Source organism: Chelonoidis abingdonii, chromosome 1 (genome assembly GCF_003597395.2).
Source record: "Chelonoidis abingdonii isolate Lonesome George chromosome 1, CheloAbing_2.0, whole genome shotgun sequence".
NCBI lineage: Eukaryota > Metazoa > Chordata > Testudines > Testudinidae > Chelonoidis > Chelonoidis abingdonii.
This window is the reverse complement of record NC_133769.1, coordinates 370,237,189-370,261,196: the sequence shown is the minus strand read 5'-3', so window position 1 is coordinate 370,261,196 and position 24,008 is coordinate 370,237,189. Positions and strand designations below refer to the sequence as shown.

At 44.0% G+C, this 24,008-nt stretch overlaps 2 protein-coding genes across 2 annotated transcripts; both read right to left on the bottom strand.

Annotated features, from left to right (window-relative positions):
- Positions 1–2,509: 2,509 nt before the first annotated feature.
- Positions 2,510–3,463, bottom strand: LOC116818301 (olfactory receptor 52P1-like). Its single transcript, XM_032769095.2, has one exon. The coding sequence runs from the start codon at positions 3,461–3,463 to the stop codon at positions 2,510–2,512; it is 954 nt and encodes a 317-aa protein (XP_032624986.2).
- A 15,076-nt stretch (positions 3,464–18,539) lies between these two features.
- On the bottom strand, positions 18,540–19,478 carry LOC116818296 (olfactory receptor 52N4-like). Its single transcript, XM_032769091.1, has one exon. It carries the CDS (start codon positions 19,476–19,478, stop codon positions 18,540–18,542), a length of 939 nt encoding a protein of 312 aa, XP_032624982.1.
- Positions 19,479–24,008: the final 4,530 nt, after the last annotated feature.

Genomic DNA, 24,008 nt, shown 5'->3' with positions numbered 1-24,008 from the left:
TCTTTTAGCATCTTGATTGTCCCAGGGCCCGACTGGTTCTTTAGCAGTCTTCCTGCTTCTGATGTACTTTAAAAAATTACTATTACTTTTGGAGTCTTTGGCTAGTAGGTCTTCAAATTCTTTTTTTGCCTTCCTAATTATATTTTTACATTTAATTTGGCAGAGTTTACATTTCTTTCCATTTTCCTCAGTAGGATTTAACCTTCACTTTTAAAAGGATGCCTTTTTGGCTCCCACTGCTTTTTTTTCTTTCTTGTTTAGTGGTGTCACTTTTTTGGTTCTCTTACTATGTTTTTTTTTGTTTTTTTTTAATTTGGAGTATACATTTGAGATGAAATTCTATCATGGTATCTTTAAAAAAATTCCATGCAGCTTGCAGGGATTTAACTTTTGCCACTTTACCTTTTAATTTCAGTTTAACTAACTTCCTCATTTTTGTGTAGTCCCCTTTTCTGAAATTAAATGCTACAGAGTTGTGCTACTGTGGTATTTTTCTCATCATAGGGATGTTAAATTTAATTATATTATAGTCACTATTATCAAGCAGTTCAGCTATATTTACCTCTAGGACCAGATCCTGTGCTTCACTTAGGACTAAATCAAGAATTCCTTCCCCTCTTATGAGTTCGAGGAGTAGCTACTCAAAGAAGAAATCAGTTAAGGTGTCAAGAAACTCTCTCTGCATCCCGTTCTGAAGTGTACCCAGTCAAAGTGTGGATTGTTGAAATTTCTCATTATTTTTGAGGGGCTTCTCTAATCTCCCTGAGCATTTCACAATCACTATCATCATCCTGGTCAGATGGTTAGTAGAGTATTCCTACTCTTATCATTCTTATTACTCGGGCATAGAACTACTATCCATAGAGATTCTATAGTACAGCTTGGTTCATTTAAAATTTTTACTTTATTTGAGTCTACACTTTCCTTCACATATAGGTCCACTCCCCCACCAGCATGAGATGTTCTGTCCTTGTTTTCTCTAGATGAGCTCACCCATCCTTGGAGGCCATGGGACAACTCCTGTTGAATTCACTGGAGGCTCATGGTCGGTGAAAATCAGGCCATTAATTTAAGTCCCTAAATGTGGGTTTAGGGTGAACTCCTAAACAAGTTGGAAGTTTTGCACTGATCTCAATGGGACCAGATTCACCCTTAGTGTGTAACCTTCTGCTCTCGGCTACGACAATCATGGCTTTGGGTCCTGCTACAGAGATACATATTCTGTTAGAGTGCTGAAAGAGTCTGAGGGAAACCCCAAATTTATATGGTGTTCTGAGACTGAGCATAAAACACGGGGATTTCAAACCAGATGGGCGCTGATTTTGCTATCAGGGAGGCCATTATCAATCTGGGGTGACTCACTGAAGGCAGAATGTGAGAGCAAAATCTGACCAGTGTTGGCCCGATTCTTGTTATGAACCCTCTGGTAACGCACATACCCACTGCAGAGGCTTTGACTCCATTTCTTCACAGGGGTGTGAAGTTGCTGAATTGGAAAACTTGAGCTAACTATAGAAAAACCACACCTCCCGAAAAAAGGAAAAAGAAAGCTACTGAGACAGATAAACTATTACCTATACATTTGTAGTTCCAATTTAATCAGGTAGACCCCTTATTTTTTCTGCATTCAGCACCCCAGGCCTCCCTCCCATGCCCTGGCTGTCCTGTGCTGATACGTGGAGTCAGAAACCTGGTAGGGTGGTGGCCACACACCCCCATGATCTAGATGACAAGACTCTTCTCCTCAGCATCTCTCCTCCCATCGGGTTCACATCCTACTTTCAAGCCCCTCCTCTATGGTGTCTCCCAGCATTGCCCATGGCCCCACACTGCTTTTCACAGTTGCTCATCATGCTTGGCTGCCATTGCAAATGAGGGTGTTAAAAATATCCCCAAATAGCCCAAACAATATATAATGTAAAAACAACTTTATTATATTACTTAATCCTAAGTGCATTCAATGATGGTAGTCAATGTCCACATTTTGTGTTGAATTATTTTGTTACCGTCAGTCTTTATTTGGTTATCCTCCAGGTTTCCTGAAGGATTGGACATAAAAAAATCAGGTAATTTTGCTCACCAGATCACTGGACATATGATAAAAAAGTTCAGCATTGTAGATTCTTACTTTTCTCTTTGGCTATCTGAAAGTATAGCTTCTGTTCATCAAACTGATCAAGAACCCTGTTCACAAAGGGACTAATGAAAAGCCCCTTGCTTCAAAAAGCTGCAGCATCTTCTCGTAGGCTGGAACTCATGGAAAGGCCGAGTGACAGGGGGTGTTGGGCTGGGGACTGACCAGTGACAATGAAAGAGATCAAGTGATGATCAAAGAGGGGGAACTCCACAATGGAGAGGGCAGTGCTTGGTGACAGAGTGATAAGACATTAGGTGTGAGGAAATTCTCAGACTCTGAACTTCCAAAATGCTAAGCTCAGCCAAACTTGAACAGAGCACATTTGGTTAATGAGGAGAAATCCTTTCTCCCTCTTGTCACAGAGGATTAAAGTCAGTGGCCCAAAGAACATATTCTGCTGGTGTATTTGCCCACTTTGTCACGAAGCTCTTTGGTTTTGACCCCATAAATTATAGGGTTGAGCATGGGGGGGATGAGGAAAGTAAGGTTGGCCAAGATAATGTGAACATGGGGATCGACACCCTGACCGAACCGATGTGTCAGACTGGTGAAGAGTCCAGGAGAATAAGTTGTAAGCATCACACAGATGTGGGCTGTGCAGGTGTTGAGGGTTTTCTGAAGGGATTTCTTTGAGGACATTTTTAGGATGTCCCTGATGATCAGACCATAGGAGAGGGCAATGAGCATCAGGTCTATCCCACTGACTACAAATGCCATAACCAAGCTGTACATTCTGCTGACTGTGATGTCCCCACATGATATCTTTGCCACAGCCATGTGCTCACAGTGCGTTTGGTGGATAATGAGGTTGGCACAGAATGGCAACCTACTCAAGATCAGGGGCAGAGGCAGGATGAAGAGAGCAGACCGTATCAAGCCTACAAGCCCTAACTTAGAGACTCGTGCATTGGTAAGGATGGTGGAGTATCTCAGAGGGTGACATATGGCAACATAGCGATCAAAGGCCATTGTCACGAGGATGGCTGATTGTGTAAAAGAAACTGTGTGAAGGAAGAACATCTGCGTGAGACACCAACCCACAGTAATGCTTTTGAAACTGAACCAAAATATACACAGTGCCTTTGGCACAACCAAGGTAGATGTGGCTATGTCTGTGAACGCCAGCATGCTGAGCAGGAGGTACATTGGCTTGTGCAGTGTCGGTTCCTTGCCTATTATAAACAGAAGCATGACATTTCCCAACAGGCTGATAATGTAGGACATAGAGACAGGAATGGAAATCCAGACGTGGGCAGTTTCCAGGCCAAGGATCCCTGATAGGCTGAATGTTGAAGGATTAGAGGGGGTGAGGTTGAAAGTTGCCATGATTGGGTGCTCAATGTGTCGATCAGGCTCAGAAATGCTCAAGGTGCCTGTGAAGAGAGAGAAGCACAGCAAGGGGATTATACGCTTTATACAATCAATAGTATGGTAAATATTTTATACTTATTAACAACCTAGAAAGGGGCGCAAGCAGTGAGGTGGAAACATTTACAGATGGCACCAGATTATTTAGCTCCTAGTCAAGTCCAGAAAAGTCCTCAAAGGGAGTTAACCAAGGCAGGTGAATGGGCAGTATGATGGCAGATGAAGTTAGGTGTCAATAACTTCAATCTGTATGCCCACTGGAAGGAAACGCTTGAAATCCTTAAACACCTTATAAGGTTCTAATTTAACTGTGTGAACTCCAGACAGGGATCTGGGCATCATGGTACACAGCTCTGTGAAACCCTGTTCAAACTGAAAGCATGGACAGAAACTAAGCAAAGCACTGGGTTCCAGTAGGAGGGAGATGAGGAATCATAGAGAAAATACAATGCCATGAAATCAGTCGGTCAGTGTTTCACCCTCCTCTGGACTCCTCTGTGTAGAATTGGGCACCCTTCTCCCCCAGGATATTGCAGAAATAGAGAGGCCAGGGCAATGAGAATGATCAAGGGCCTGCAGAAACTCTCATAAGGGAGAGATTGAGAAGACTAGGATTGTTACCTTTGAAAGGAGATGAATAAGAGGGGACATGAGAAAAACCTATAAAATATTGACTAGTAGAGAGTAGATCAAGATGTGTTCTCCCTGACTCTTAACACAAGATCAGCAGGACATTCAACAAGAGGTAGTTGACGTCACAAGATAAGCAAGAATCAGGAAGGATTTGTAGATTAACATCGATAGTGAGACTGTCCAGTTATAATAGTTATAGCTAATTACATGTTTTGGAAAGCCAATACACCCATGTGTTTCAGGACACAAGCTAAACTCTAGCTTTTAAGCATTAGAGTGACACCCTCTTGATGGTCGTCACCCCAGCATCCCCCTACTGCTGTGTTTCTTACACCTTCTTCTGCAGCACCTGACATTGTCACTGTCCGAGAGAGGACACCTGACTGGATGGACCATAGCTCTTATCCACGAAGCAATTGCTATATTGGAAAGGAGACAAGTTTCCCAAATGGAAACAGACATTATCGTGCTGGGCTATGACTTTGTGCTCAATTGAATGGGCACAAAGGGCACAAAAGGCACAAAGCTCTTGGTATTTAGGGCTACAGGCCTGCACCTCTGTTACTTCCCTTGTTTGTTTTGGTGAGACTTTCTTGCATACACCCAGCTTTGTCTGAGACATAAGTTACAGGTGTTAATTGACAAGTGTAACCAGAGACATGTGCCAGCAACTCAGCTCCTAACCCTTCTCATGGCTGAATATCAATGACGTTTGCGAATGACAAAAAAAATTGGGGGATGGTAAATAATGAAGAGGACAGGTCACTGATTCAGAGCAATCTGGAATCATTGATTAACTGGGTCAAACCAAACAATACGTGTTCTGGTATAGCTATGTAGAGATCTACATCTAGGAACAAGGAATGTAGGCTACACTTACACAATGGGGCACTATGGGAAGCACAATCACTCTAAATGAGATTTGGGGGTGTGAAGGGATAATTAGCGAAACATGAGCTCCCAGTATTACCATATGGCCAGATAAAGAAGTTATTGTACCTGTGTATTTGGCAATGGTGTGACTGCTGCTGGAATCCCGTGTCCAGTTCTGGTGTCCACGATTAAAGATGGACGTTGATATATTAAAAAGGGTTCAGAGAAGACTCACAAGAATTATTAAAAGATTAAAAAACCTGCCTTATAGTGGTAGACTCAAAGATTTCAGTCTAATTTGTTTATCAAAGATGGTTAATGGGTGACTTGTTAACAGTCTGTAAGTGCCTACATGGGAGCAAATATTTAAGAATAGGCTTGACAAAGCCTATTATACAGAGGTATAACACGATCCAATGACTGGAAGTTGAACTTAGAGAAGAAATTCTTACTGGTGATAAGGCATACATTTTTTAAATGGTGAGAGTAATTAACCATTTGAACAATTTTCCAAGGATCTTGGTGGATTCTTCATAACTGAGAAGAGAATTTTTAAATTAAAGTTGGTTTTCTCTAAAAGATCTGCTCTAGGACTAATTTTTAGCAAATTCTTTGGCCTGCTTTCTGCACAAAGTCAGACCAGATGATCACAATAGTTACCTATGGCCTTGGAATCTGCAAACACTTCCTTAGGAGTCAGTTGGAGGAATTTTGCCTCCACACTCGTGCGTGAGCTTATTAAATGCATTTTTCCTATTCATGACTGTGCTCAATTTAACTCTGTGGGGAAAAATTCTCATGTGACTACAGAGCCTTGAAAATGTTACAGTAGGTGTGTATTTCATAAGACTCACAGATCTCCTGTGACATTGCCTGGATAAACGTTTTACATGGGAAAAATAATGATCTGAGCCCATATAACCTCCACTCTGAGGAATGAATGTACAACCCTCACCATTAATGACTATCAGAGACGGTTAGCAACTGCTCCAAGAACATCCTGGGTTTAACGTTTGTGTCCCAGTGGTCCCCTGTTTCAGTCAGGTAACAGTGGTTCCTACACATGGCAGCTGGGTTTATCTAGGCCAGGGGTTCTCAAACTGGGGTTGTGACCTCTCAGGGGGTTGCAAGGTTATTACATGGGAGGGGGAGGGGGTCAGGAGCTGTCTTCCTCTACCCCAAACCCCGCTTTGCCTCCAGCAATTATAATGGTGTTAAATATATAAAATGGTGTTTTTAATTTATATGAGGGTCACACTCAGAGGCTAGCTATATGAAAGGGTCACCAGTACAAAATTTGAGAATTACTGATCTAGGCCCTCACCTTCCCCGGAGTTGCCCGCTCTCATTGTATAGTGTGCATACTTCTCAGCTTGGGCACTGTTCATGTATAGCCGTTCCCGAAGACGCACACGGTTTATATATGTGCACCAAGATCAGGAGCACAGGTGCCTTGGTACTTGTAACTCTGTGTGAGATTTCTCCCAAGTGAGACACAGTCACTGATTACCCACCAGTCAATGGAGGATAGAACAAGACAGGATAGAACAAGAGCAGCATCAGAGGTGACCTGGCATTTGCCTCTCTCTTTGTGAGTTTTCTCACCGGTGAGAATGTCACTGATCTGTCCCTGGCCAAGGGAGCAGGGCGGGAGGCACCTTGCCCCCTGCAGAGGAAGATCTGTGGGGTGCATGGGGCAGCTTGGAGGTTGAGGGAGCCAAGGATGAATGGGGAACATAGAGAAGACACTGGCAACCAGCATGCTGTTGGAATCAGTGAAGCCTGGAATGGGGAAGGAGAGTGCGGACAGGATGTCAGAACAAGATGGGAGATTGAACCAACTCAGGAGCAAAGATGAATGGTTCTTTTCACTGGTGAAATGCCAACAATCACAAAGAAAAAGTGCCTCACAGTGATAGCCCCTCACCCAGGGGCAAAACCAGTTGCAGGACCCCACAGTGAGAGCTCACAGAAATATCTCCTCAGATTAGGTTAAACTCAGTATATGTCTGCTCCTGGGAAAAGGGAGAAATCAGCCTGAACTCCCTTTCTGGGGGTGAAGGGAACCTCAGCAGCAGTTCAGCCCATGCTGAAAAGAAGAGAGAGACAGACCCGGCAGGAGGAAGAGAGGACGTGGAAACTAAAAAGAACCAGTGTGAGTCACTCTTCCTCAAAACGACACAAACCTTTAATGTATTGCAGCCCATTAGAAACCCAGACATACCTTCCAGACTCTACTTTTCTGTGTTTGCAATTGCTCAGGTTCACACAAGGCTGTAGTGAGGCTGCTCACGGAAAGAGAGATAGTCCAGAGTGGGGAAGCTGCCAGAGACAATCTACTACTGTGCGGTCCATGTTAATTTACAGTCTGAGACACCAACCCCCGCACCCAGGAGGGTTCCACCCAGAGGCCTCGTTATGCCTCTTTGGTCTGTGCATTAGGCAGGTTGTCCATTCCCTATTTTGTCCAGTTTCAGGACTCCATGCCACTGTGCTCTGGATACTGCACATCCCATCGTCCCACCTTCAGCTCCCCCCCACCCGCCGCCACAGACTTTATTTTCTTGGACCTCCCCTGGTGAGATTTCCAGCACTGCCTGGATACGGTCTAAGACAGAAACATGCTTTAATTTTTATTTCATGTTGTCTCTTCTCATTCTCTTCAGACCCAGAGATGCAGGGGCACAGAGAGAGCAGACCCCTCTCCCCCATGAAATAAAATTGTTATCCTAATTGTTTTGAACCTTTTTGCCACTCATCTCAAAGGGACCAGATTATTAGGCTTAGTGTGTAACATTCGACTCCCAGCTGTTAAAATCGTGGCTTTGGATCCTGCAACAGAGAGCACTATTCTGTCATCATGCTGAAAGAGTCTGAAGGAAACCGCCAGTTTATGTGGCATTCAGGGACCAGACGTGAAAGATGGGGATTTCAAAACATGTGGGTCCTGATTTTCCTCTCAGGGAAGCCAGTGTCAATCTGAAGTGACTCACTGAAGGCAGAATGTGAAAGCAGACTCTGGCTAGTGTGTGACCCATTCTTGTTGTGAACCCTCTGGTAACACAGATACCCACTGCAGAGGCTTTGACATTACTAACTAAGAGCACGGTGAAGTTGATGAACGGAAAAACCACACAACCCAAAAAAAGGAAGCTACTGAGTCAGATAGAAGGACATAAGAGACAACAAGGAACTGATCTTAAAAACAAGTATCTGTCTAAACTATTTCCAATACATTTTCAGTTCCAATTTTACAAGGTAAATCCATTGGTACTTCTGACAATACTAAACAGTTCAACCCTGGAAACCTTCCTGAGCCCTCGGCACTAACTTTAATGCAGAAAGAGGCAACTCACCGTAATACTGCTCAGCGGTGAGAGGGAATCTCCTTACTGCACCCGGAAGGCAGAGCCCTGAGAATCACTGTATGCATCTCACATGTCTGACACTCGCTGTGCTGGACAACAACTTTTATGATTTCCTTGTACAGTCCCTGGGGACTACCTTATTGACCAGGATTCCCAGACAATTCCCAGAGCTCTGTGAGCAGCGGGAAGAGCAGAAAATAGACCCTGGAAAACTCGAGCTTGAGAGACTCCCCCGGGAGTGAAGAAATGATTTGCCAATACTAGGGGCTAGATTGTCAGGGCAAAATGAGTCTTGCAGACTGTTCAGCCTAGCAATTGATGATTATTTTCTTTTCTGTGTTCAATGTACTGCCATCTGCACTACACGTGGGAATGCTGCCACAAGATACGGGACCAAAATCCATTTTCAATTGCTCATAGCAGCATAGCGCTGTATACTGACCATGTAGTTGCACTATCCAGTCCATTAGCCTCTTAAAAGCTACCGGCACCCTGTGGAGGAGAAATTATGTGATCCTGGATTGATGCAAGCAGAAGGGTATGAAAAAGGATTTCATCTCTCTGAATTCTGGCATCAAAGGTATTTGCCAGTATCCCTTTGTGATGTCTAAACTGGATAAATATCTTGCAGCTCAAACTGTTCTAATAGTTCATCCATTCTCTGCATCGGGTCAGTATAAAATGTCAATACTGTGTTGATCTTTCAGAAATCTATGCAGAAATGGGTTGTATTATCCTGCCTCAGAACTCGTACCATGGGTCTTCTCCACTCACTATGTGATACCTTCACCCCTCCCATAGCAAACATGACCTGGAGTTCATCTCACATGGTATACCAGACTTTATGACGGGAGAGCCACAGAATTTCCCATGTCTGATGCCCGGGGCCATTTCAGTATGGTGGTATTTTAGGTGGATGTTCCCTGCTGGGTTGAGAACACACTGGGAAAGAATCAAACAACTGCTACATCCCGGTCTTTTCTTTGAGCTACAGTTCCCTCCCCCCCTCCATGCTTGTGTCATTGGAGCCTGTGGGCCTAATTTGAGCTCCACAGGGTAGGAGTGTGATGGGTTGTCACCACTGTGGTGCCCTCTGGGAACTGTGGGAACTGCTGGACCCCTTCTTACCATCCAGCTGGGCTGGTCCTTTTTCAAAATTCTTCTCTGGTGATTCAGCCTCTCCAGGCCCTGTTATCACCAAACACAACAGCCTACAGCACCACACACCCAAACAGAGCTACCTGAGGGGTTACTTAAACAACCAAGGACAAACGGCAGACACCAGATCAGTGGGCCTGCAATGACCACAGCCTTGGACAGCATCCAGAATGTGTTCACCTGGGGACTGGATACCCTGGCCTGAGACACAATATTATTCAGGAACAAGGGACTGATCAACTGATCATTCATGCCTAAGGTTAAGATTTTCTCACAGCTATTTTTAGTAAGAGCCACGGACAGGTTGTGGGCAATAAAAAAAATATTCACAGAATCTGAAGACCTGTCTTTCAATTTTAAAAAAAAAAAAGGGAGAATGGGAATGAACAGACTGATGATTAAAGCCTGATCAGGAGGATGAGAGCCCAAGCCCTACTTCGGGAGAATCAAGAATCTGCTGCTTCCGCGACTGACAGTGCTCAGTGTTCTGAAGCCCATGACACAGCCCCAGCACAGAGTTATGGAGGCCCCTGCCACCCATGTAGCTCAGAGCTCTGGGTTCTCCATCACCTATGCTGGCTACCAGCTGCTGGGTCCTTGGCCACCCAGGCACCTAAGAGCTCAGACTTCTGATACCACCTCCCACAGTATTCTTGCCAGCAAGTTAAAAAAGTATGGATTGGATGAATGAACTGTATGGTGGATAGAAAGCTGGCTAAATCACCAGGCTCAATGGGCAGTGATCAACGGCTCGATGTCTAGTTGGCAACCAGTATGAAACAGAGTGCCCCAGAGGGCGGTCTTGGGGCTGGTTTTGTTCAACATCATTATCAGTGATCTGGATGATGGAATTAAATGCACTCTCAGCAAGTTTGCAGATGGCACTAAGCCTAGGAGAGAGGGAGATACACTGGAGAGTAAGGATAGGATCCAGAGTGACCTAGACAAATTGGAGGATTGGGCCAAAAGAAATCTGATGAGGTTCAACAAGGTACAAGTCCAGAGTCCTGTGCTTAGGAAGGAAGAATCCCATGCACTGCTACAGGTTGGGGACCAACCAGATAAGCAGCAGTTCTGCAGAAAAGGACCTGGGGATTACAGTAGCAGGTCTGCATCTCCTCCCTGCTCTGCCACAAAATGAGCTGCTCCCCTGCCTTTTTGCCTTTCTCAAGCACTTCTTTTCAGACTTGATTTTATACCCCATTTTCATGATAATTTACTTGATGAATATTTAACTTCTTTGAACTCAATTTGAAAGGTAGCTACAAGTTCAGTGACTTTGGGAAGTAATTCTGCTGCTTTGTATAGGTCTATGTGTCTGGATTGTAGCAGATCTGAAACAGCATTTACCCTGTACAGAATCATTCTTTGGAGCAAATTGAGAAAAGCAAAACTAATTTTTTCCATTGATTTCTTTAATGCTGAAGGATCATAAACTTCAAAGGCAATTTTGCTTAGAAGAATTATTTTTGTGGGTGCCTTCATTGTGTCTAAATAATGAATCTGAGAGGAAGGGGTGATTTGTTGATCAATTGTGCAGTCGATTGCTTCGCAAGCCTTCATTTGTTATGACATATTTTCAAGAGGCCAAATAAACAAGGTCAGGTTTACTGCTCCAAACCCATAATAAAATAGTACAGAAAAAGGTTTTTATACAATACCATTTTCTGTGAAACCTTCTTTTATATGAGGATTTCACAAGTTACACATCCCTTTACACGTCACTAAAATCCCACCGGTCAGTTTGTCTCAGTTCTTTAAAGTAAGTGAGGAGCTGTAGTCCATAAGGCCAGTTTGCTAGCTGGGTATATTGCATCTTTTTTTTGTTTGTTTGTTTTTGGTCATTGGTTTGATTGATTATATTATTTTCTTAGATTTTGTTTATGTTGAATTCCCGTGTACATTATTCATAATACTTATTCATAATAGTTGGCTGTAATGCAAGGAACCTACAGACCTGTATCCTGTATGACTAGCTAGGGTACGTTAGTATAAGTGTTTATAACTTTGGCATAGATAAATGGCCTACTGGTTGCCCCTTTTGACTTTGGGGAACTGAGTAGAGAAGTGAACAGAAAGCTGAATATGTTTTCCATAGGTCTGTAACAGACTAGTAACTGCAGGGTACACTGCAGGACATGGAAGTCATAAGTTAGGCCAAGGGTAACAGGTTCGGAGATGAGATAATCAAACATATTAACCTAGAGAATAAGTGTACCCGAAGATTTATCTGATGAGGAAAAAATATTTGGGCATAGTAGCTTGGGGCCTGATTAAGGAAATGCAAGGGTCCTATAAGAAGGCAAACAACCTTGCAGGAAGTTGACTCTTTTCTATCTTCTATCAAGCTTCAGCTCAGCTTTGCAATAGTGGTATGTCTACACTACGGAATGAGGTCGATTTTATAGAAGCTGATGTTTAGAAAGAGATTTTATACAGTCGATCGCGTATGTCCCCACTAAGTGCAGTAGGTCGGCGGAGTGCGTCCTCAATACCATGGTTAGCATCATATCATGGATGGTGCACTCTGGGTAGCTATCCCACAGTGCCCACTGCCCACTGGAATTCTGGGTTAAGCTCTCAATGCCTGATGAGGCAAAAACATTGTCGCAGGTGTTTGGGGGTACCTGTTGTCAATCTCCCTTCCCTCTCTCCCTCCCTTCTTGAAAGCAATGGCAAACAATTATTTCGTGCCTGTTTTCCTGGGTTACCCATGCAGACACCATATCATGGTAAGTGTGAAGCCCGCTTAGCTCAGCACTGCTTTTGTGAGTATTGTAAACACCTCACACATTATCCACCAGCGCGAGGACAATTGTGAGGAAGACATGGACACAGCCATTGCTGAAAGCATGTTAAATGGTAATTGGGACATCATGGCAGCAGTGGGGCAGGTTGATATAGTGGAATGCCGATTCTGGGCCCGGGAAACAAGCACGGACTGGTGGAACCACATAGTGTTTCAAGAATGGGATGATTCCCAGTGACTGCGAAAATTTCGCATCAGTAAGGCCACTTTCACTGAACTTTGTGAGTTGCTTTCCCTCACCCTGAAGCACAGGAGCATCAAGATGGGATCTGCCCTGACAGTTGAGAAGCAAGTGGGGATAGCCCTGTTGAATCCTGCAATGCCTGACTGCTACAGGTCAGTCAGGAATCAATTTGAGGTGGGCAAATTTACCGTGGGGGCTGCTGTGACTGATGTAGTCAAGGCAATCAGTGACCTTCTGCTAACAAGGGTAGTGACTCTGGGAAAGTGCAGGTCATAGTGGATGGCTTTGCTGCAATGGGGTTTCCTAACTGTGGTGGGGCACTGGAATGTATATCACTGTCTTGGCACCGGACCACCTTGTGAACCAGTACATGAACTGCAAGAGGTACTTCTCCATGGTGCTGCAAGTACTAGGGGATCACAAGGGATGTTTCACCGACATCAGCGTGGGATGATCCGGAAAGGTGCATCACACTCACATCTTTAGGAACTCTGGGCTGTTCGAAAAGCTGCAAGAATGGACTTTCTTCCCAGACCAGAAAATTACCATTGGGGATGTTGAAATGCCTAGAGTTATCCTTGGGGACCCAGCCTACTCCTTGCTCCCATGACTCATGAAGCCGTACACAGGCAGCCTGGACAGTAGTAAGGAGCAGCTCAACTATAGGCTAAGCAAGCGCAGAATGGTGGTAGAATGTGCTTTTGGATGTTTAAAAGCCCACTGGTGCTGTTGGCTGACCAGGTTAGACCTCAGCACAACCAATATTCCCACTGTTATTGCTGCTTGCTGTGTGTTCCATAATATCTGTGAGAGTAAAGGGGAGACGTTTATGGTGGGGTGGGAGGTTGAGGCAAATCGCCTGGCAGCCAATTTTGAAATGCCAGACACCAGGGCGATTAGAAGAGCACAGCTAGGCACGCTGCACATCATAGAGGCTTTGAAAAACAGTTTTATGACTGGCCAGGCTAAAGTGTGACAGGTGTGTGTTTCTCCTTGATTCAAAACTGCTCGCTTTGTTGAATGTACTTCCCTATAAGCCAATCCCCCTCCTGCCCTTCGACCATAGCTGGCAAAGGAAATAAAGTCCCTATTGTTTTGAATCCATTTTCGGCTGCAGTGGGGGAGAAGGGAAGGACAAAGCCACATTGCTTATTGTAGCCATACTATGAATCAAAGCTGTTTGAATGACAGCTTTCTGTTGCTTGGACCATCCTCTGGAGTGCAGTGGCTTGGTGTCCGGAGCCTCCCCCCTCTCCGCGTTCTTGGGTGTCTGGGTGAGGAGGATATGGAAATTGGCAAGGAGGGCAGGCGGTTATACCATGGATGCAGTGGCGGTCTGTGCTCTTGTTGCCTTCTCTGCAGCTCCACCACACGCCTGATCATGTCCGTTTTCTCCCTCATTAGCCTCAGCATCAACTCCTGTGTGTTCTGATTATGGTCACTGTATGCTTTCCTGGCCTCTACCACCAAATGCCTCCATGCATTCAGCTGTGCCCTATGCATGGGAGGACTGCATGAGCTCAGAAAACATGTCACCGCGAGTACATTTTTTCGCCTTCTAGTCTACAATAACCTGAGAGATGGAGTTGATACGGGGAGCATAGAAGCATTTGCACCTGCAGGGGGGATAAAAAGAGAGAGTACAATTTAAGAAGAACAAAAGGGAGACTTTCACAGTGAATCAAGCAATTCATAGCTGACAGTACATGTGGTTTAGGTACGAGGCCACATTTTGCCTTTTATATTGAGCGCCTGCCGGTATGGTGACACATCACACATGGCTTTGCAACAGAATTCGGTTTCCAAGCAGCCATGGCAAGACAAATGGTATGCGGCGTTGGCTTCTTCCACCTTCATACCATGTGGGAATAGTTTCAAACTGTAACACTCTCCTTTCCCGTAGCAAGCAATCCTGGTTGGGTTTGCCATTTAAAAGGAGGGGCTGTGGTTTTGGGCTGGATGCACAGCACATCCCTCCACACGCTGCGTGGCTATTGGCCTTTTAGCCAAATGCAAACAGCCCAGCATGAACAGGGTCCTTTTACTGTTCCCTTACAAAAATTCCCCTATTTCAACCAGGTAATCATGAGTGACGTCACTGTCCTGAGGCTAACACAAAAAGATATAGACCGAATGTTACATGAATGTGACCAAAACCCAGGATCATTCACTGCCATTTTTTGTGCTGCAATGATTCCAGACTACTTGCTACTAGCTTGGTGTGGTAAAGTGTCCCATCATGGAGGACGAAATAAGGCAGACCTCTCCAGAAACCTTCTGCAAAGACTTTCAGAATACCTCCAGGAGAGCATCATGGAGATGTCCCTGGAGGATTCCTGCTTCATCCCCAGGTACATTAACAGACTTTTCCAGTAGCTCTGTGTTCTCTAACCCTGCAGCCGGAATTGGGACAAGAACCTAAATATCTTCTGGTCAGATCAATGACAAGTCGTAATAAACTAGCCTATAAATTCAGGTCAATATGACTATTATGGGGAACTTTCCTGGCTTCTGCATTACTCATTGAGAATTGACTAATGAAAGGGTCTGAGTTCCCATTCCCATTCCCACTCCCTTTACCCACAGGAAAGCCTCTCCTCAAGGACTCCCCTTCCATTCTCCTGTGTGGCAGAGTCCTCATAATGGTGACAAGACTGGGCCCAGGATTCCTGGGAGGCTGAACCTCCATTCTCATCATGATCCCAAAGGACAGGGGGTACTGTGTCCCCGCTCTGGGGTGCTCTCTTCGCACCGGATGCATCGCTGACCCAGTCAGCAGTACATTAAGTTCAAAACAAATATAAGTTATTAAACAGCAACTGTAAGAAAAATAAGGAAAAAATGGGAAAGGTTCAAGGAAACAAGGGACCCTGCTCTGTGGGCACAAGGACACCACAAACAGCTGTCTCTGGGGTGTAAGGAAAGTTCACAGTCTGTTCCTCACACGTCCAGGCCTCCTGCCCAGGCACTGGCTGCTCAGTGGTGGTACTGCAGGTAAGGCACCTGCTCTGGCAGTGGTCACACACCCTCAGACTCTTAAGTGGCAGAACCTTTCTCCCCAGCATCTGCCCTCCCATCAGATTCATGTCCCCCATTCTGAGTCCAGCCTACAAGGCCCTCTTGTCAGATGATGTCTCCCAGTGCTGATCCTTGTGCCTATGGGGCCTCCTTGCTCTCCCCAGTATCTCATTGTGCTCAGCTGCTATTTTACTTGTGGCACGTCTGGCATCCACTATTCTGGCTCTGACCCCGCCCCAGATCCTCGCTGTAGCTCAGCCCTGGCTCTCTGCTGGAGCGGCTAATCTGTGCCGACCCAGCTTACAGTTCTGGTCTGCTCCACTGTAGCTCCCCAGCTCTGCCTCAGCACTGCTGCTCTGCCTCTGGCCCAGCTTTGGCTCTGCTGGCTCAGTGCTGCTTCTCTGGCTCCGGCACAGCTCTGCCTGCTGGACTGCTTCTCTGGCCCTTGTGTTTCTGACTGCCGTTGCTCTTCCTCCAGCTCAGCTTGAGGTGCTGCTCAGGTCTGCCAGAATTCTACTGCTTTAATACACCCAAATCACTTAAAAACAAACTTAGAAGTAGCCCAATCTATTTCTTGAAACAAAGGGTTTTTTTAATTAACAAAATGGTGTATACATCAAGTAACAAATGAAAGCTTTTGTTAGACACCTAGTATAGATTTTATTTTTTTTAAAAACTACAAGCCCAGGTAGGAGATTGTCCACATTAGCAACAAAGCGGTGAGATGACAATCAAATTCAAAATCAAACCCCCAATACCGGTACTTGTATCTCAGTTGAGAATTAGCAGGTGTTTCAAACAAAAAATGGCAAATGATGGTGTTAAAAGGAGCCCAAAACATATGTAGTGTAAAAGCCACAATGACATGACAATATTATTTATTTCTAATTGCATTCAGTTATGGTAGACAATGTTCACATTTTGTGTTGAATTAGTTTGTTACTGTTAGTCTCTAAAAGGCAACATTTCATCCTCACACTCTTCCTTACAAGTAGAATGCCTCTGCCGCTGGTCATACATATCAGCACTGACCAGCGCAATCATTTCTCTCACTGGTGCAAACTCCTCACAAAAGATTTGGTTTCATTGAATATATGTCCTAACATGAAGAATGTTTTCTCACAGTTCCTCTTGCATTTTATTGCACAGTTTTGTTTTTACCAAGTTCATCTGAAAAACAGTCTTTCAAATGCAGTGTTGCTAAAAGGTAGCAACAGCAGTGAAAGAGCAAACAAGCCAAATTCACAAAAATCTTTGTCCCCAGCAGCATCCATGTGTTCGATTCCTTCAGCGCAAAACTGCTCTACGGGGTTGTTCTGAGTACGAGGCCGGTGAACCAAAGGCAAACCTCTCTACCTCTGCTCCAATTCTCCAAGGTCTCCACAAAACGATGGAAAAGATGAGATGTCAGCTAGTCTAGATCATTGAGGGATTCGTATATTTGGTGGCAATCTCTGTTTCATCTGTTTCACAAACTCTAAGATTAAATCTCCACATCTACTTTTGACATCTCGGACAACCGGAACGGTTAGTGTGTATTTTGACAGTTGCAGCTGAAGGCAACTCCAAAATCATCTGTGAAAAATGGTAAGTTACTTGTTTCCAACTCGATGTCGTAGTTTACCACAGCAGTCTGTTACCTGGGTTTTTTCAGAACCCCCAGGAGGGGTAATCTAACTATTTCACTCCAGGCGGTATCAGGAAGAAATAAATGGGAACACAGAAATTCTGTCTGATGAAGGATTAGGTGCAAGTAAGCATGCTTTTGTCTAACACTGCAGTTTATTAGAATGAAGCACACAGAGACATAAGCAATAGGTTTAGAACATCCCAGATATTTACGTAATATCTGGAATGGTATTGAGTAATTAACAGCAGGTGGTCAGTTTCTCACCTGTCGGGGAGATAGGGTGTCAGGAAAACTTTTCACAAGATGGCTTCAGAGAACTGCTCCAAAGTACACTCTCTTAGGTAATCTTTTATAACTTCTACAAAACACATAGGTAATAATGAACCCCACTGGATCATCACTTCTTGTAATTCTGAATAAATTTCTATTATCACAGGCATTTAGACTCAAGGTTTTCATTCACTTATCTTCTTTCATTCTCCATTATTTACTTGTCTGTCCACTCCTCCCATTCTGATTACCAGAAACTGCCAGCGAGATTTTGAATTTGCATCTAAAAGCCTGCTTTCTAATTAACCCTAAACTATATGATGTTGGACTGGGGGGGTGGGGGTGGACTATATGACCTTCTCTTCCAACTCTAATAGTCTATGATTCTATGATTCTATATTCTCTTTTATGAATTCATAGTGCCTGAGTGCACTTCATATGTTTGCAATTGACTTGATCACATTCTGAGGTACACAGCCCTCAATACCAAGGTAACACAGTCCAGTTCTCAAAAACACACAATTATACAACTCTCACCAATAAGCTCTTGTAGAATGGCCTCAATTCCTGCAGCAGCTTTCCTGTATTAGCACTTTCCAATGGAAACATTTGGTTTATATCCCGGGCTTTCTGAAAGATTGGATGTAGAAAAATCAGGTAAATTTTATTCACCAGATCACTGTACATATGATAAAGAAATTCAGCACTGTAGTTGCTTTCTTTATCTTTGGCTTTCATAAAGCGTAGCTTTAGTTCGGCTAACACAGGGACTAATGGAAAGCCACCTTACATCAGAAAGCTGCATTATATTCTAGTAGTCTAGGAGTTATGGAAAAGCTGAGTGACAGGGTGTGTGGTGTTGGTGACTGATAGGTAATAATGAAAGGTGATGGTGAGAGAAGGGGAACTCAGCAACGGAGAGAACAGTGCTTGGAGATGGAATGATAAGAGTTTAGGTGGGAGGAACTTCTCAGACTGTGAACTTCCACAATGCTGAGCTCAGCCAAACTGTGACAGAGGACCCTTGATAAATGAGGAGATGTACTTTCTCCCTCTTGTCACCCAGGTTTGAAATCAGTGGCACCAGGCAATCACATTCTGCAGATGTATTTACCCACTTTGTCACGAAGTTCTTTGGTATAAACCCCGTAAACAATTGGGTTGAGCATGGGGGGAGTGACGAAATAGAGGTTGGCTATGATGATGTGAACATGGGGAGCGATGCCATGACTGAACCGGTGTGTCAGAACGGAGAAGAGGCCAAAAGGATAAGACATCAGTATCACAAAGATGTGGGCTGTGCAGGTGCTGAAGGCTTTCTGGTGGGTTTTCTTGGAGGAGATTCTGAGGAGGGCCCTGATGATAAGTCCATAGGACAGGGCAATGAATGTCAGGTCTAACCCAATGACAACAAATGCCAACACCAAGCCGTACATCCTGTTTACTGTGATGTCCCCACACGACATTTTTGCCACAGCCATATGATCGCAGTATGTGTGGGGGATAATGCGGTTGGCACAGAATGGCTGCCTGCTCAGGAACAGGAGTGGGAGAAGCATGGAAAGAACAGCTCTTATCATACCCACAAACCCTAGCTTAGCTATTCGTACATTGGTGAGGATGGTAGTGTATCTCAGAGGGTTACATATTGCAACGTAGCGATCAAAGGCCATTGTGACAAGGATACCTGAGTGCATAATAGAAATTGCTTGAAAAAAGAACATTTGGGTGAGGCAGCCATCCACTATAATATCTTTCATATTGAACCAAAATATCAACAGTGTCTTTGGCATGACGCAGGTAGACATGCTAATGTCTGTGAGTGCCAGCATACATAGCAGCAGGTACATTGGCTTGTGCAGAGTCTTCTCATTCCCTACAACAAACAAAATTATGAAATTTCCCAACAGGCCAATAATGTAGAATGTAGCGAAAGGGATGGAAATCCAGACATGGGCATATTCCAGGTCAGGAATGCCCATTAGAAGAAATGTTGAAGGGCCAGAGGGGGTGAGGTTCAAAGCTGCCATGAGGTGGTTGATGCGTCCATCAGACTCAGAAATTCTCAAAGTGGCTATGAAGAGACAGAAGCACAGCTGGAGTGGGTGGAGTTTACATACTTTATAACAAATAGTACCGTAATTATTTTATACTTATTAACAATCAAGAAAGGGGGTTGAGCAGTGAGGTGGCAACATTGACACATGGCATCAGATTATGTAGGTCATAGTCAAGTTCAGAGAAGCCCTCAGAGGGATCTAACCAAGCCAGATGAATGGGCAGCATGATAGCAAATGAACTTAGATGTCACTTATGTGGGAGATTTCTTACTGGTGAGTCACAGTCACTGATTACCCCCTGCCAAGGGAGCAGGTGTGATGGGAAGCACCTCAGCCCCTGCAGAGGAAAAGTTGTCATCTCAGAGGATGCAGGAGTCAGGGATGACTGGGGAGCTTGGAGAAGACACTGGTGCCCAGTGTGCTGTTGGAACCGGGACAGCCTGCGATGGGGAAGGAGAGTATGGACAGGGAGTCAGAGTGTTTTGGTCAATTTAAGCAGCTGAGGAGCAAATCATGATGGGTTCCCCCCACAGAGATACCTGAAATTGAGGTTCAACTGAGTGTTATGATTCACTAGCCTGGGCTTCCTCTCTCAGTGTGCTGCTGTGACATGCTGCAGACCAGCTCCGGGTCCTACACCTCCACCATCATTCACACAAGAATGAACACTCCCAGCCGCTGTTACATGAAGGCTCTCTGACCACCCACTGCATGAACCAACAACAGAGTCTAGAGCCAAAATAACCACCATCTCCCCAGTGCAAGACCCCAGGTCTGTACCATCCTGCCCTGGTCCAAACTCCAACCAATATGAATTTGTTACCCAGTTCTCCTCTCCTTCAATGAGTGGAGGACAATGCACACTCATGGTAGCCAACCTGAGATTTTTCCCACAGACACTTCAGTTAAAGGCATATTGGACTTGAATGAAAACCTAAAACAAGTTTATTGACTAAAAAAGATAGATTTAACTAGGGCTCTCAATTAATCACAGTTAACTCATGCGATTAGCTCAAAAAATTAATCATGATTAATCACAGTTTTAATCACATTACTAAACAGTAGAATACCAATTGAAATGTACAAAATATTTTGGATGTTTTTCTACACGTTCATATAGATTGTATTTGGTGTTGTACTTGAAATCTAAGTATCTTGAAATCTAATATTTTATTACAAATATTTGCACTGTAAAAATGATAAACAAAAGTAATAGAATTGTGTTACATAACTGCATTCAGAAACAAAACCATATAAAACTTCAGAGCCTGCAAGTCCACTCAGTCCTACTTCTTGTTCAGCCAATTGCTAAGACAAACAGGTTTGTTTACATTTACAGGAGAGAATGCTGCTGTCTTCTTGTTTACAATTTCACCTGAAAGTGAGAACAGGCATTTGCATGGCACTTTTGTACCCAGCATTGCAAGGTATTTACGTGCCAGATATGCTAAATATCTGTACGTCCCTTCATGCTTCAGCCACCATTTCAGAGGATATCTTCCATGCTGATAACACTCATTAAAAAAAGTGTTAATTAAATTTGTGATTGAACTCTTTCGGGGAACATTGTATGTCCCCTTCTCTGTTTTACCTGCATTCTGGAACATATTCCGTGTTATAGCAGTCTCAGATGGTGACCTAGCACATATTGTTCATTTTAAGAATGCTTTCATTGCAGATTTGAGAAGACGCAAAGAAGGCACCAATGTGAGATTTCTTAAGATAGCTACAGCACTCCGCCCAAGGTTTAAGAATATGACATGCCTTCCAAAATCTGAGAGGGACAAGGTGTGGAGCATACTTTCAAAACTCTTAAAAGATCAACACTCTAATGTGGAAGCATGACAGGACATGTGAATCTTTAGCGCATCTGGCACTTAAATATCTTGCGATTCTGACTACAACAGTGCCAATGAGAATGCCTGTTCTCACTTGCAGGTAACATTGTAAACAAGAAGTGGGCAGCACTATGTCCTGCAAATGTAAACAAACTTCTTTGTCTGAACAATTGACTGAACAAGATATGGGATGAATGGACTTGTAGGTGCTAAAGTTTTACATTGTTTTATTTTTGAAAGCATTTTTTGTACATAATTCTGCATTTGTAAATTCCATTTCATGATAAAGAGATTGCACTACAGTACCTGTACTAGATGAATTGAAAAATACTATTTCTTTGTTGATTTTTTTTTACATTGCAAGGAAGTATAATCAAAAATAAATACAAAGTACGAGGTGCACACTTCATATTCTGTGTTCTAATTGAAATGAATATATTTTAAAATCTAGAAAACATCCAAAATATTTAAATAAATGGAATTCTATTATTCTTTAACAGTGCAATTAATCTCGATATTTTTTTTAATCGTGCGGTTAATAACTATTATTTTTTTAATCACTTGACAGCCCTGTTTTTAGGTAATTATAAGAGAAAGCAAACAGGTCAAAGTAGATTACCTAGCAAATAAAAAAAATGAAAACCAATCTTAACACACTAGTTAGATTGTCTATGAATTAGCGAAAGCAACAGGGAGTCTAGTGGCACCTTAAAGACTTCCAGATTTATTTGGGCATAAGCTTTTGTGAGAAAAAAACCCACTTCCTCAGATGCAGCTGGACTCCTCGCCAGTTTGTGGATACAGACTAACAGGGCTGCCCCTTTGATACTATGAATTAGCAGTTTCTCTCCGTGATTGATGATATATGCAATGTGGAAGAATGCCAAGGCACAAGCTCCATGTGCTTTGCAGCTTAGGTTTCTCAGGTTTCATACACAGGTTAGCTTTAGCGTATGGCGGGAACCCTTTGTTTCAAAACTTGGTTCCAAGACCAGTTTGTTAGAAAAGTACAGATTACCCAAGATGGAATCCAGAATTATGTGGCTTGGTCAAATGCCCTTGTAGTGTCATAGCATCCATTACTTAAAAGCAATGGTGTAAGTCTGTCCCAGATTTCACAGAATTCACAAATTCCATGATTTTCTGGGACATCCATGAATTCTGATGCCAGCAGGTGTGACTGACCCCAGGGCCACCAGAGCAGCTCAGGTATCACCGAGGCCAAGTACATCATCCCGTTCCCCTGGTAACAGTGGACATCCTGCGCCAGCACCCACGAACAGCAATAAGGAGGTCCAAGGCTGCCCCCTGCCAGGAGTGGCTGCTGTGGTCCAGGCCACACCACCCTCCGAGCACCAGCGGGCACCTCAGAGGGGCTTCCCCAGCGCCGGTGGACGCCTTGGAGGCCCCTCTCCAGAGCAGCAGCTGTGCCTCTGGAGCCCCCCAGAACACCAAACATTTAGTCAGGGGCATCTAGTACAAGCCATGAGCAGGTCACGGGGCTGTGAATTTTGGCTTATTGCCCGTGACCTGTGTGGTAATCTAGCCGTCCAGTCCCAGACCTGGACTTTAGTGTCCACCAGTCTGGTCCTGTCCCAAACCTGGACTTTTGCGTCCAAAGTTTGGGGGCTTACCTGAAACTCCCCCAAGCTCACTACCAGCTTGGATATTCTCGCTGCCACCAGATCAGGAATTAATCTATGGGGCCTGATCCCCCCTTTCCTCCCTCTGGTGTCCCCAACCCTCCCTTGGTGGGACACCCAGATTCCCAATCCCTTGGATGCTAAAAGCAGGGAAAATAACCCCTTCCCCCTCCTTATCAGGCTTGCCTCGCGGCTAACCTGTGTGACCCAAGAAACCAGCTTTTCTGCTTCCCTCAGGACAATGGAGATGCAAAATACCCACAGCTGGGCTCTGCCACCCCCCTTGCTCCAGGAATGAGGGAAAAACTGTAACCACCAGAGAACAGAGAGAATTCTTCGTCTCTTTCCCTGTAGTCTGCTCTTTCCCTGGACCCAAATAGGAAAATAGCCCACAGCCTGGCTTTTCCCTTTGCCTCCCTAGGAAAAGAACTTTCACAAGGTTTAACAAGAAAACTTTATAGAAAAAAAGAAAGAAAATATAAAACAATCATCTTGCATTAAGAAACTCAATACAGGCTCTTGCTTATAAGAAAATATAAAGAAACAGTCTGATTTAAAAGATAGCCCAATTAAACCAGCACAACAAATTAACATACAGGTAAATACACCCCAAAGACCATCATAGCTGAATTACTTTGCGGTTCCTGGGTACTTACAGATGTTTAGAAGAAGTATTAGGAGAGAATTAGAAGAAGACTTGTTTCCTCATAGCTAAGAAAACAACAAAGACCCCGAGTATACAAATTCCCGCCCCTGACTTTAAACAATCCAGTTCTCTGATTGGTCCTCTGGTCAGGTGTTCGGTTACCCTTTTCAGGTAAAAGAAACTTAACCCTTACCTACCTATCCATTTATGACAACCTGTCCATGACTTTTACTAAAAAAGCCCATGACTAAATCTCAGCCTTATGTGCAGGCTGTCTGGAGCGTTCTCAGGAAGCCTCACCAGGTAGGAGATCAGTTTTTATTTTCCCCAATGGCTCATTGCATTGAATAGGTCCTTCCCAACAAGGTATCTG